At 40.5% G+C, this 15355-nt stretch overlaps 1 protein-coding gene across 1 annotated transcript; it reads right to left on the reverse strand.

Moving 5' to 3' along the window:
* Nucleotides 1–14428: 14428 nt before the first annotated feature.
* GJB7 (gap junction protein beta 7) lies at nt 14429–15235 on the reverse strand. The gene has a single exon (XM_006220305.4). It carries the CDS (start codon nt 15233–15235, stop codon nt 14429–14431), a length of 807 nt encoding a protein of 268 aa, XP_006220367.3.
* Between the last annotated feature and the right edge of the window lie 120 nt (nt 15236–15355).

Consider the following 15355-nt stretch of genomic DNA (forward strand, 5'->3'; position numbering starts at 1 on the left):
TACTAAATCCTTTCCAACAGCTCATAGTATGTCTTTATGAACTACTATTCTTGAAAGAAATGGTTAGGGGAGAGTGGTCACTTGATTCCATCCAACTATAACCCCTTTTATTTGGTTCCCATGGTAGCTAATCTGAGTTGCCTACTCCAACCCTGCTGTTTTCTTCATTTTTCATTTACTGCCACTTTTTATTTCCCTATGACTTCCATGAAATTGCTTTCGTCAGGATCACCAGTCTATTCCATGTCATATCTGCTGGTTCTTTTTCTCCCCTCATTTGCTGCTTCAGAAGCATTCAGTAGGGTTGATGGCTTCCTATCTGAAGCATTCTCTCTTGGTTTTCTCCTTACCCTTTCTGGCAACTCCATCATGGACCCCAACCCTAGTACCTCTCCCAGGACCTGACTTTTGGCTCATATGTGTGTCTCCATAGAGTTTAGTATTATCAGTGTGCCTGTCGCACTTAAACTCATAACCCTAAGACCAAACTTACAGTTCCAGGCTTATATGTTTAACTGCCTACCTCATAGTTAATCATATCACATCTAAAATCATCATCTTCCACCACTGCACCTTCAACCCGTTCCTCTCCCAATACTCTTATCTGAAGTGACTACCTAGGTTTCTCAAGTTTGGTTCCCTAGTCCCATGACCAGTTACTCCATGACAGCACTCAACTCCCTTGAGGGCATTCATCTCGACGTAATTGCTTTTCTTCTGCCTTGCTTAAATCTCACTCCACCACCAAACTAAACTATAGGTTGCACAAGGGCAGAATTCTTTCTAGTTAGCTCACCTATCACTTTATGACAATTACCTAGCCCAGTACCTTGAGCATAATAGGTACTTAACCGCTGTAAAAATTTATTGAATGCTTAAATGGAAGATAAAGAGAACAATTCAGACTCCTGGAACTCAGAGTCTACACAATTACTGTAATTCTAGTTCTAAGAGTACTGTAGAAATATATATAAGGTTGAGAATATGATTCTGTATGATCTGCAGTGAGGGAAGGCAAAGACTTCACCAAAGAAGGACTTACTAGGGGAAGGAAGGCAGAGACAGCTGCAGGCTCAGGGGGAATGGATGGAAGGCTCTGACAGGAATAGCTCTTGAGGGAATGGTAGAAAGCTGACAGTTGAAGTGAGTAAGGGAAGGTTAGCAAGGGCCACATCACATAGCTTCTTAGACTTAATTGTATTGGACTTTATCCTGGGTTCACACTTGTGTTTTAAGCAAAAGAGTGAGATTCTTGCTTGCTTTTGAAGTTTTTAAGTTTCACTCAGATGAGGGAGCATTCTAGTGGGGAATTCAAGTAGATCAGGCTGGAAGGCTGTCCAAGTCATCCAGGGAAGAGAGGTTACTGTCTTGGTGTGGAGTGGCAATGGCCGAAGGAGAACAATCAAGTGACTTGGGAGATCTAGAATGTTTGACAGGACTTGATCATTATGGGTAATGGGAAAGGAGGAAGAGGGTAGAAGTAGAGAGAACTTCTAGGGTTTGGGGCTTGAATAGGTGATTGAAGATACACGATTTATTCAGGCACGTGAGACTAGATGAGCAGTTTTGCAAATGCATGATAGGCTAGGAGAAAGTGCACAGAAAAAGAACGCAGGGCTGGACACTGAGGAACTCAGCATTTAAAAGTAGGTTAAGAGAACTAGGAAAATCTTGAGACCAACAGGATGGAAAGTATTTGGATTTGGTGGTAAGAAATAATTAGTGATCCTTTACAGTTACATAGTTTGAGTGGAAACCAGTTTGAGGAGTGTAGAGAGCAAGTGTAAACACCTATTTTTGGAAAGTTTGGTTGTGAAGGAAGATAGAATGGTAGCTGGTGAGTATTACAGAATCCAACTAGTTTTTACAAATAGAGCATATTCATGTGCCTATGAGAAGGATTTTGGTAGAGAGAGGTTAAGTTGTGAGAAATAGCATATATTATAAAGTTCTGAAGTTTCTGGCTTGGGTAATTGTGACTGATGATGCTGTTCACCAAGATAGTACACTGGCACACTTCAGACATACTGTGGGTTCAGTTCCAGACCACCAGAACAAAGCAAATATTGAATAAAGTGAGTCACACAAACTTTTTGGTTTCCCAGTGCATATAGAAGTTATGTTTATACTATACTATAGTCTGTTTAAGTGTGCAATAGCATTATGTCAAAAAATTTACATAATTTAAACATACTATATTACTAAAAAAACGCTAACCATCATCTAAGCCTTCAGTGAGTTGAAATCTTTTTGCAAGAGTAACATCAAAGATCACTGACCACAGACCACTATAACAAATAGAATAATAAAATGTTTGAATTATTGCAGTTACCAAAATGTGACTCAGAGACATGAAGTGAGCAAGTGCTATTGGAAAAATGGCACCCATAGACTTGCTCAATACAGGGTTGCCACAGAAACCTTCAGTTTGTAAAAAAAAACAGCACCTGTGAAGCACAATAAAGTGAAAAGCAATTAAACATATGCTTACAGAAAGAATATAGGATTGAAGGAAATGTTAATACTGAGTTTGAGTTTCTTGTAGGTAATTAAGGCAGAGTATAGTGATAATCCTTTATAGGGGTCTGAAACTACAGCTCTGGACTTGAAATCTCTTGAGGACAAGTGTACTGTCTTTGTCTTCTATCTCCTGGGCATTTAGCTGATAACTTGAGGTATAGTAAGCGCTTAATACATTTTGCTGGAATTGAAAGAAGAAGCAAGCATGTAGGAAAAAATAGGTCACCAAGGAGAGAACCCTGAGGAACACCAAAACTTAGCAAAAGGAAAGAACTAGCAAAGGCGACTTGGGGAGGAAGGGTTAGGTGGGAGCCAGGAAAGGAGATAAGAGGTATGGAGCATTAAGGAAGCCAGGAAAGAGAAAATAGTAAAGGAAATTAGCCAGTAGCTGGCTTTATTTGAAGGCCTTTAAGGTAAGATAGTGTACTATCTTAAATATATATGGATTCTGAGAAGGTACCCATTAAAGAGGTAGAAATTGAAGCAAAGGAATAGATAGAACCTGGTCCCAAGAGCACAGCGGGAAGAATTAGCATTACAAAAATAGGAAGGACATCTCTTAGACTAAGTCTTTGAAGTAGGAATGTTGAGCTGCTCATCACGAAGAAAGGAAACAACATTCCTGCCCAACAGCAAGACTAGGAAAATTAGGAAGTCAACGTTTAAATGTTAATGTTCGGAGTGAAGAATGGAAGAAGGAGCTAAGTAAATATAAAAGGAGTACGGATCAGCATTCAAGGCTGCAGCAAGTTAGGAGAACATAGTCATGTAGCAGCGCTGTGTGCGTGGTTGTGCGGTATTGCCAGTAGTGTTCCTCAGCTTGAACGGAGTATGAAGAGGGAGAGGTTGCATAGTCCCAGTAGGATATTTCATCGGTGAACTGAACCTGGGGTTAGGGTAGCCGACAAAGCTAAGAGGACAAAAGGAAATGGAGTGGTCAAGGGACTGGAGGTCTTAATGTGCCAAAGAGACGGTACAGTGGGAATAAGGCCTAGAAGTAGGTATGAAAGACTAGAACGTTGAAATTTAAGGTTGTAAGAGTAATGTAACTTGCAGTGTCTATAAGTGGCCATAGAAGTATATTACTGAAATAGAATGTAGATGAAAGTTGTTGGAGTTGAGAAATCGAAACAACTTTCGGTCTAATTTATTGGATAGGCTGTATACAGAAGATGCTGTTAGTAGGAACTGGTATAAGAAGACTGAGTCGAGGGCTGGAGTCCTAAATAAGGAGTTTCGGAGGGGAGCATGCTTCCACGCTATGTGGCACATGTAAGGAGTTTTGAAAAGGAGCTTCTTTGTGGTGTCCTTTTGGCTCAAAAGTCTTGGGAGATCCGGGTTGAGTTAAGATAAAGTTGCAGCATATACAGATGAGCTTTGAATTTTTTCTTCAAGACCAAGGGTACAGCCTAACAGCAATCTGCTCTATCTTGCTTCCCCAGGCCTAGGTCCCGTGTATCAGATCTGCTGGTGGTAGTAAAATAGTTAATATTATTTGACTATTACTGTGTGCTAGGCACTATGCTAAGAACTTTCCTTGCATTTCTGTTTATTCCTGTATCAACTCTTAAGAATTTGGTGTTCTTATCTTCATTTTAAGATGAGGAAAGGCTACGTGTCCTGTCTAAGGGTCACACAGCTAGTATGTGGCAGAGCTGAGAACTGAAATCAGGACAGACTGACTCAACTGACTCTAGAGTCTGCAGATGCCTTCTCGGTTTGGAGAACGTAGTCAGCCACATGAGGCAGCGGGCTGCTCAGTGTCTTCAGCCGGCATGATGCTGTGAAAGTTGTCCTGGTAGCTGGAGAAGATTCTCCCCAGATGATTAGGAAGCAGTATTAGGAGATGACTTGTAAATGGTATCCTTTTTTTAAGACCCACATTTATTAATTTTTGGTTATAGTTTACTACTGAGTCCGGAAGGAGGGCGGAAACACTTCTGGAACCCAGTCTAGAGCCACGAAGGAGGTGGCAGTACTCATGAAGGCAGGGGACATAGAGGAGCGAATGGTGCCCTACTAGAGATTGTCACTGCAGGTGTGAAAGAAAGCAAGGAAGCTGGGAGAGACGGAAGTGAGAAGCAGTTGTGGAGGGTTGAGTGGATTCTGTCCAGCTCTCTGCCTCTAGGCAGTGTGTATTGGGAGCCCTATCACTGAAACTGTGGTCAGAGATTTTGTTTGCTGTCCTCTTAGCTGCCAGATTGTCGTGTTCCCTTTGGATAGCCCTGTGCATGGCAGAAGAGCATGCCCTACGTGAGCTGCCCCTGCCCAGGCTTTAATGCTCCCAGCCCTAGATGCCCTCGGGGCCCCTGTCCCACGGGGCGGGTGGGGAAGAGGAACAGGACATCAGGGTGGTAACAATAGCCCTCATGTGCCAAGGTCCTGAAGAGCAGTGAGATGTGGAAATCACTGGGCTTTGGGGGACACAGGGTGGGTTTCAGACTATTCAGGAGCAGATCACACCAGGAAGTTCTTCATAGGAATCAGGTACCTACGAGTCATCCTCACAAGGGGAGAGCACCGCTTCTTGCCAAGCCAAAAGGTGCCCTTTTTGAGGGCATCACAATGTTAACCAACACCCGGACACCACAGGATGGGAAGGCGGATGGGATTAGTCACTCTCCCTTACGTGTTCCCAAAACACTTCTGTAGCCAACACAAACTAAATGTGCAAACAACTAAGTCATCTTGGTAATTCTTGCTTGTTGCCTCCAACCTTAAAAAACCACTTAGTTAGCTGGTTAACTCATTACATTTACTTAAAAATTTCAAAAGCATCCTTAATGTATTTACTGAACCTACTTACAGCTACTTAAAACTGGAGCATTACTGTTTTTTTCTCAACTATATCTTCCCTCAAAGAAAGTTTTCTAATCCATGATGGCAGTTGGGTGGTGTGCTAATCTGATTTACGCAGTTTAAAATGTAATTCTCAAACAATACCTGCCCTGTGAGAAGAATAGAGTTAGCAACCCTGTTTTATAGATGAAGACAGTGACATACAGGGAAGTTATTTTCATTTTTGAGGTGGGTAGGTAAATAAGTTTACTCATTTTGATGAAGGTCCTGGGGACTGAACCAGCATCCTCATTCGTGCTAAGCACACACACTACCACTGAGCTATATCCTCCTCTCGACATATAGGGAAATTAAATGACTCATGACAGCAAACGTACAGAACAAGCCTCCTGCCCTCTGGTTCAGAAGGCTTTCTCTGTCCTGCTGGCTGAAGGTATTGCCATTTCAAAGCAGAAGGATGAAGGCGGAGGCTGTCAGGGTTATACAGGGAAGGCTCTCATTGCGAACGTGGGAAGCAGAGTGGTATACTTATATTAGTAATAAGGCGAAATTAAGTTCTGTCACATGTCATGGCATACGTTGATGTCTTACACTTTAAAAATAGCTTTTCTTTAAAAAAAAATGTAGTCTACGTATTACTGATATAAAATGAGAAGCCGAAGCAATTCTAGTTTCTTCCAACAAAACTTTGATCCCACACCAGCACCCCAGCCAAAGGAAATGAAATATGAAAGGCAACAACTGCTCTGTTCGAAGTGCGGCAACCAGACACCTCCAGAATGTTCTATGTGATAATGGTGTGTGCCTTTCCAACAGAAAATAGTGACTGATTGTGTGTAATCATTGAGCTTTTAGCTTGTATTATTGGCCTCTCCTCTCTCTCTCTCTCTCTCTCTCTCTCTCTCTCTCTCTCTCTCTCTCTCTCTCAGCTTGTATTTCTGACAATGAGAGAAAATTAAATTTTCATTTTAAAACTATAGGCTGGAACCCAGCACTTCTATGACCTGGCTACGTTTTCTTTCCCTCTTCTCTGATGAAGCTGTAACATATGTGCAGGCAGCTTTTCTCAGAGGTTCAGCACTGAAGCAAAGGGCAGACCTGCTCCGACAGAGCTTTCAAGCCTTTCAACCGAGTCGGGCACTCAGTGGAGCAGCAGTTATGAAGCGCTAAGATCCAAGATCCTGGGAGGGAGGCTTGGGAAACCCAAGACTGAGTCTGGCTCCATCTATCTGATAAGGACAATGGGTAATATTTAATAAGCAATCGTGTCAGACACTGCTCTGAGCTTCCTATATGTCATCCCATTTCATCACAACCAAACGAATTAGCTGGCATTGGAGGTAACTGTCACAGAGGTTTAATTTGTGTGTCACCCATCATCTGACTCATCTACTCTGAGAGACCCATGTGTTCTTGCTGAGGTTAACAAGCCTAGAATGCTGCGTGAAGGAAAATGTATACAGTCGTCATAACAGTCTGTTTGTATGTGTACCTTCAGCAAAGAAAGCAGACATTATAGGAGATTTTATAATTCTGTCAGAGTGAGAAGAAAGACCTTGTCACCACTTGGATTTGGTAAAAATCTATATTTAAAACCCTGTTATTACCTTGCTTTCCCATCTTTATTAGAAGTCATGTTCATACTGGCTTCACGGAAAAAGTTCCGTGAACTCCTTTTCAGCAAACATGTATACATCTTCTATTCCACAAGTATTTAGATGTTTTTTGATCACTTGTGTCTCAGTGCATAGTTTTTAACTTGGTGATTCACTTCACTTGTAGCTGCCAGCATCTGCCTCTCTGATTTACGGTTTGTCAGCCTTTGCTGGAATGAAGTTGGTCTGGAAGTGAAGTTTGAGGTGCAGCTAATTTACATGCATATAAAATAAGTTAGAGTGGATGTGTGTGTATAAACTCATCAGTTTCAGAGGCCTTACCATATGTGGTGGTCAGACGCTGAGTTGCGCAGGAGTAAGAGGCCACAAGGTGGCAAGCTAACACTGGAAATGTGTGTGCATCGCTAGGGTCCAAAAATTGAACCAAAAATTACCTTTTCATTGTTTTTAAATGTATACTATATAAAGGACATGGGTTAATATGAGGTGGTCATTTACATTTTTGAATATTTATAAACTGAACAGTTACTGAAACAGTTTTAAAAATTGGGAGATGACTACATCAGCTGTTGGTTCATTTTAGGATGACTAGACCACCATTTACGTGGAAACAGATGAAGGTCACCTTGCATGGATTATACCTATTTTTAACTTTCCCCAAAGCACCAGTCAAATAATCTTGTTTTGATAAGAAGGTAGTCACATTTCTACATCTATATGCAAAGGAGACTTGGAAATGTGCCTTTTAAGCTGGCCATGTTGCCACTCCAGACAAAATCAGAATCGGCAAAATCAGAATTGCGTCCCTAATAAGGTAAAAAAAAAAAAAACCAAAAAACAAACGAAAAAAAGATATAACACAGTTGATCATTACTTAGAATACCAATATTCCAAAGATCTTTGAAACAATTGTGCAGAAAGCTTCTGGAATGCTAGACTTGGAGTTTTAAGAAGTGAACGCTTGCCCTGTCATGTCATTTAACACTAAGCCAGTCACTTTATCATTCTGAGCGGTAGTCTGCTCATTTGTAGGTATTTTTAAGATTTCTTCCAATTTCAGAAGACTCTGATTTTTTTAGTTTAGACAATGTAGTTATGCTGTAATTTTCATGAATACGTTAATTACTGCCAGCAACTACTGTGGGTTTAGTCTTAAAGGTCTGATGATGAAGGACTTGGCTCTTGCCTGCATTCAGTATGCTCATTATCTAGAGGGAGATTAAAAAAAAAAAAAAAAAGGACCAGCAGATACTATAGGGAGAAGTGATACAATAAAGCTGGATAATGAGGGGGGGAGGGGGGTGCAGATCATCGAGGTGGTTTTTATTCATTTCTCTGTATTTTGATGTATTTTACAAGTTTCTTCAAGAAACATATCTTATATTTACATTCAGAAAATACCATTAAAATTCGTAAATATTTAAAAGACTGTTAAATAATTATTCTTGATCATTTGAACCTGAACATAAGCCAAAAGCTTCCACTAGTTAAGAACAGAAAGCTTTTCAGCATTAAACACATAATAAAATATTCAACAGACATTTAAATGACTTGATCCATTAGTAGCAAGATAATCACATTTTTAGATGTAGAATAACAAAAAATTCTTAAGAAGTTTGCATTTATTTTAAAATTCATGAATTAGTATATTTTAGATTTGCTTTTTAAATCTATTTTTATATGTGGTAGTTAATATTTGCAAATCTTGAACTCCCAAATTTATTCCTTCCCACTCCCTTTCCCCCATAACCATAAAATTATTTACTTTGTCTGTGGGTCTGTTCTGTTTTGTAGATGAGTTCATTAGTGTCTTCTTTTTTCTTCTTTCAGATTCCACATGTGAGTGATATCATATGGTATTTTTCTTTCTCTTTCTGGCTTACTTCACTTAGAATGATGATCTCCGTGTCCATCCATGTTGCTACAAATGGCATTATTTTATTATTTTTTATGGCCGAGTAGTATTCCATTGTATAAATATACCAGACTTCTTTATCCAGTCATCTGTTGATGGACATTTAGTTTGTTTCCATGTCTTGGCTATTGCATATAGTGCTGCTATGAACATTGGGGTGCATGTGTCTTTTTGAATTAAGGTTTCCTCTGGATATATGCCCAGGAGTGGGATTGGTGGATCATATGGTAAGTCTATTTTTAGTTTTTTGTGTAATCTCCATACTATTTTCCATAATGGCTATAAGCTGTGTATTGTTAATTACAATATCTGACATTTTAAAAAGTAACCCCTATGTGCAATGCTTTTCATGGGTCATCTCATTTAATCTGTTCAACAACTCTAGGAGATAGGTATTATTTATCCCTATTTTACATCAAAAATTTGGTCTCTGGTAGAAATAGTTGATCAAAGCCTTGAAATGAAATTAGAATTTTCCAAGATGGAGAAAAGAAGAATGGAGTCATATAAAACATTGATTATTTTTACATGTCACTATAATGCCATGATTTTAAAGAAGATAAATCTTACAAACAGTTCTATGGAACTGCCTAAATTGTTTTAGTGAGCTCTCTTGTCATTATATATGAAATTTGTTTTTTTAAGGTGATTCTCTATTAATCAGAGACCTTTCTGTGGTATCAGGTTTATATAGTGATATAGCCAATACAAAGTCTCCTTTTTTTGCATACATATTTTTTTTCACTGAAGTACAGTCAGTTTACAATGTTGTGTCAATTTCTGGAGTACAGCATAATGTTTCAGTCATACATGCACATACATATATTCCTTTTCATATTCTTTGTCATTATAGGTTATTACAAGGTATTGAATAGAGTTCCCTGTGCTAGTCCAGCAATATTCTTGATCATCTCTTTCAGTGTTAGGCATCTCACTGCTTTATCAGGCAATCATATAGTTGTGAGGCAGTTCAAATTAATAGAACATTTCTATATGAGGCAAAAATCTTTATCTCTTTGATGTTCACCCATTGGTCCTGTTTCTGAAACCTTGGCTCATAAGCTATTTATCTTCCAAGCTTTGGGAAAGTCATCCCATATAGTCTGGACACAAACTGCTAGTGACACGGGATTCAATAAACTTTTTTTCATTAGTCTCATACTACGCTTTGCTCATGTTCAGGTGATGGACAGCTAAAAGTCCAAGGACTTTATGTCATGAACTAATATCAATCCTGGTCTTGTATTAAAATTAAATCTTGATACAGAATGATTACTTGTTCCGTATCACCTAACTTGGTCTGAACAAAATTCTATTGAACTTATGCTTCACTTTTGTCATTCAATATCCTGAAATGTCTTTTGTCTTCAGTAGATATAAGCATGCCTTCTATGTCTTCATCCGAATCACTAGGAACTGTTTTTGTCTATAAATAAAAGACAGTCAATGACTTGCATCAGGTAGAAGTTGTCTCTCACATAACAAGCCTTGACCTAGAAGCACGCAAGCTAGGTCAGCCCCACTTTTGAATTCTCCCCAAAGCATCAGTCAAAACATCTTGTTGTTTTGACAGTTTTCACACTGCCACGTCTACATGCAAAGGAGACTTGGAAATGTACTTTTTTGAAAGCTGGGCGCATTGCCACCCCCAACAAAAGTCAGAACTTTCATGTAGGGAGGAATAAATATTGGGTAGATGGAAGAGGTGAGAGGAACACAAAGATATTTTTCCCCAGAAACACTGCTCTTCGGTACCAGGGACCCAAGCTGTGGAGCTGCGAGAATGTGAAGAGGTGAGTAAGACAAGATTCTTGACCTTGGCCAGGCAGTAGTTTTAATGTCATCATCAAATTAATGTGATTAGGAGCAATCTTCTCTAAGAAGATTGGTTTATCAGGTTTGCTAATCTTCCACAGAAGGTCAAGCCTCAATTTACTGCACTCACTCTGCTTTGAGGTAAATACTTGTTAAATGAAGGCATTGGCTAACCTAGTGATTGATACTTCTTTCAGGGAATTGATGATCATCAATCTAGTTAATGACATTTTTATAGCAAGAATGTGGACATTGTATTGCTTAATATTTGTCTTCTCTGGCCCCAATCTACTGCAGAGTTTTAACAGTGACCTTTTCCCACAAGATAGGAATCTGGAATCTACTTCCTCAGCTGCCTGTTATTCTGCACAGACAAATAGATCCATCCCCAATCCTATACCACAGCCATTCTGTCCATCTCTACTCTGACAGGAGGCATTAATGTCTGAAAAAAATAATGAAGATAACAAGGTAACAGAAATTACATTTATTACTTTTGTCTGAACAACATTTTTTGTTAATAGAAAAATCTCCACATCGGGGGAAGGATCTGATAACTTCCCTTGTACGTAGATGGGAATGTTGTCTCATCTGGGTAACATCCAGAACTCACTTCCCTTTGCTTTCAAACAGAATATATGGAACAGAACAGAACAGAATTTTAAAAGATCATCTTCATCTTCTCAGACTAGGAAAGTTGTTTATCAGACTCTCTGGCTCAATGGAAACAGACAGGTCTCACAACTCCCCACGGTCACCAGTGTCTTTTGCAGCTGAAGGAAAATTTGCTTTGTGAGAAAAGGCCCAATTGTATATTAAAGAGCAGTTGGCAGGTCTCTCCCAGAACACCCCCCTGGGGCTTTTATCATCAAAATTCAAATGAACACTGACATTTTTGCCTCCACCTGCCCCACCCCCACTTCCCTTCCTCACCAGTCCACAGATCTGTGAAGTGCCCTCTCTTTTGTGCTCTGTGCCACATTAACTGTACAAACAAAATGAAATGTAAACTAGGGATAAATTGGCATCAGTATGTAAGGAAATATGCATGCATGTTACATGCACGTGCTGGGATGTGAGCTAGAAAAAGACGCAGGGCGCTTTGGGGGTTTTATTGCTTTATTTTCTTTATTAAAAATTTAAAAACTAAAGTACATGTGAAACAATGAAAAAGGTTTATAAAGAAAATTTTCTCTCTCCCTCTCTTATTGTAACCAGAGTTGACCTCCCTCCACGTCTTTCCTCCTATTTACACAAACATTCTGTACATACACATGTGTAAAAGTTAGGATGCTTGAAGCCTGAAAAAGAAAGGCTGATACAAGAGAGGAGTCCTACCTCTTTTTTTCTATTCTACAGGGGAAAATGTATGAAGAACATGATTTTATTAGGACTCTTTCAGTTGCAAAACCCAGAAACCCGATTTAAACCAGCTTAAACAAAAGTGAGGAATTAATCTTCCATGTAACTAAACTCCAGAAACAGTAGGGGTGGAGCCATCGTCAGAGACAGCAGGGGTGAAGAGTGTAAACGTCGCAGGTCTTTGCCTTTCCCGCTCCCCTCTAGTCGTTGCAGTCTGTCTGTCTGAAGAAAACTGTCTCCGTTTCCTTGGGAAGATTGGAACCATAACCACTTGCTGGCCTCGGTATTCCTTGTCTAGGTACTTGAAAAAAATTTCCCTCCAGCTCCAATCAGAAGAAACCCTGTGGCCAGGGACAAAGTCTGTAACCAGTAAGATCTGGAGGGACAGTGCAAGGGAGTCAAAATAACTGTGAGTCAGGAATGACTTGAATGAAATTAGGAAGACATTTGTTCAGTGATCTGGGAAGCCTGGTACAGGGAGAATGTGGTTTCAGGAAGACCAACGGTGATTTTTAATTCTGCTTTTCCTAGATGTATGTCCCAAATTATTCCCCTTCCTATCTAAACAACTCCGTGCATGGCCCTGGCTCCCATTACCTTTCAGTCTCCTCTCCACGCAAGGATGCAGATATCTAACCAATCTGTTTAGCTTGAGCAGAGCTTGCGGTCCTAACTGATGTGAAGAGGCTGAGGTCCCTAGAAATATTTTGGCAGGAAATTCATCCTCAGTCTGAAAAATTCCCTGGAATCCATTCCAGTTCTGGGCACTAAAACCCTATTTTCTAGATTCCGTGCCATGATCAGGGCCTTCAAAATCTTAAACCTCTTTAACCACCTATTACTGTAGGGAAAAAAAACAAAACATATTCCTGTAAGTCTTCAGTGGTTATCTGTGTTTGTGAAGGCTGGCTTTTTCACGTCACATGGTGCAGAGCAGTGGACGTAGTGCGTGAGTCCTGCAGTGATCTGCAGTGTAACCAGAGAAAGGGGAAAACCACGAAGTTCACGTCCTCTCTGCTGTCTGGGACACAGTTGCTAAGACAGATTATGACCCCTGTGGGCTGTGTCATGACACAAATCACCTTCATTATGCATGAACTGTAATGAGACAATTTAGGTTAAAGAGGGCAGACCACGGAAGACATGACATAATTGGTTTTAGTTAAAATTACATTTTTATGTGCTGACTTCTCGTTTAAAAAAAATCCCAGTGGGGAAGAATGATTTCAGAGCTATCTTTACCAAGCAGGGTTGCAAATCCTATTCCAAAACTGTCAGAACAAGTTTTATTTCACAGAATAATCATGCCCAGTGCCCCCAAGTAACACAGTATCAATGACAGCCTAATAATACCTCAGAACCACTTCATTTTCATCCTGAAGAAGTGTGCATATGTTAGAGAATTAAATCCAAGGAGAATGTACCTGTGGTTTTTTTCTTTTTTCAGTAGGAAAGTAAAAGTAAGCCATAGTCTTCAAATCAAGTGATAATAAACATCTTTTTAAACATTTTTTGCACCAATATGACAGCACAGTACACATCTTATTATCTATTCTAGAGGGAGATGTACTTGTAAATTGTAGTCAAACTATGACAAATAGTACATTATGAATTCCTGCTTATTAAAAAGCCCAGTGACATGGAAATTTACAAAGTATGTCAATGTTCTATGGTTAGAGATAAGTGTTCAGTCATTATCAGGTGGGCATATTTTTTTCTGGGTCCTTCCCCGCTCCTGCTCCCTCCCTATCAATGTGCTTCCTTCTGTGGGTCCTGCCTTCCCTCGTGACTCTGGAGTGACCCTTTCAGATGTCGGCTAGTTTAGGCTTAAGTGGGTATCTCCCAATAATATTGGTATTTCACTTGGAGACCACTAAACGTTGGATTGCATCCCACTTATATCCAGGGACACCTAGGCTGCAAAGGGTCCTGGGCTCTGTGGTCCCTTCCCCAAGCTGGGCCTTCTCACTGAATGTACTTCTGTGTGCCCTGGTTGGCTGCTCTCCTGCCCTCACCGTAGTCTTTCTCTGCAAAGACTGAGTCGGCCTGAGTGAGTGGAGCCTTGGCTGCCACTTTGGAAAGATTGCCAGCGCCTCCATTGTTGCTTACAGGCCACACATTTGTCAGAAGTGTCACTTTTTATATTTTCCAATTGACAGATCTAAGCACTTAGAAGAATGCTGTTAGTTCAGTTTCTTCAGACTAACTCGCAATTAACTATCCAGACACGACCCATGTATCCACATAAACCCTATAACCAAACAATGAGACCTCTGTCTAGAATGTACAACTGAGCACATATTGAAAATTTAAGAAATTCCCCCCTAGTGACATTAAGGCTGACATCTTTTGTTTTCCAGAGTCCTAGGTCTTGCTTAAGAAGGAGGCAGGTTTCCTTTGTTTAACCCTCTTGGGTGTCACAGGGCAGCTTAGTTTCAGCCCCCTGGGGTGTGCTCATGGCTGAGTCTGAATGGTGCTTCTGGAGTAGGGGAGGGGCCCCCATCTCACCACATTTAATATGTCTGAGGTTGTGGCACTCACACACTGGGGACTTAAGTCTTTTGTAGTATTTTTGGAGACAGCGCTTAAGAAAACATTTGAGAATCAAAAAGCTCAGTTCAGTGACATTTAACACAATGCACAGGCATGAGGTGACGACCAAGAAGAGGATGAACACTGTCTTCTCCGTGGGTTTGGAGATGAAGCAGTCCACTGTGTTGGGGCACGGCTTCAAATCACACTTCACCAGGTAGGGAACCCTGAAGCCATCATACAGCTTGTAAAATAAAACCAGGAAGCCAATTTCGAAACTAATCTTAACAATGAGGCTGATGAGGTAAGTGTACCACAGGCCCCCACCCATGGTGCTGGGGCTGACATAGAATTTCTTTCGGTGCCTTTTCTCTCTCCCCTCATGATAGGCCACATGTAGAACCACCAGCAGCGAAGGCGTGGAGACCATGATCAGTTGTAAGGCCCAAAGTCTGACCTGGGAGATGGGGAAGAAGTAGTCGAAGCACACGTTTTCACAACCGGGCTGTCTAATGTTGCACTCAAACTCTTTCTGCTCGTCTTTCCACACGTGTTCTGCTGCCACCATGTAGACCAGCAAACGGAAGATGAACATGACAGCCAGCCAAATCCGTCCAATCCCTGTGGAGTATTTATTTACCCCTCTTAGGAGGTCTCTGAGGAACATCCAACTCATGACTCAGGTTTGAAAGAAGGCAAGATGCTGCAAAAGAAAGCAGTTTCATCATGATTCCTTTACTCCTATTCCACTGATCATTTCTACTGTCTCACTTGTAGACGATGGCATTATGGAAGA

This window comes from Vicugna pacos, chromosome 8 (assembly GCF_048564905.1).
Source record: "Vicugna pacos chromosome 8, VicPac4, whole genome shotgun sequence".
Classification (NCBI taxonomy): Eukaryota; Metazoa; Chordata; class Mammalia; order Artiodactyla; family Camelidae; genus Vicugna; species Vicugna pacos.

Coding starts and splice junctions, on each gene's coding strand:
- GJB7 (XM_006220305.4), bottom strand. CDS start 15,235: ATGAGTTGGATGTTCCTCAGAGACCTCCTAAGAGGGGTAAATAAATAC.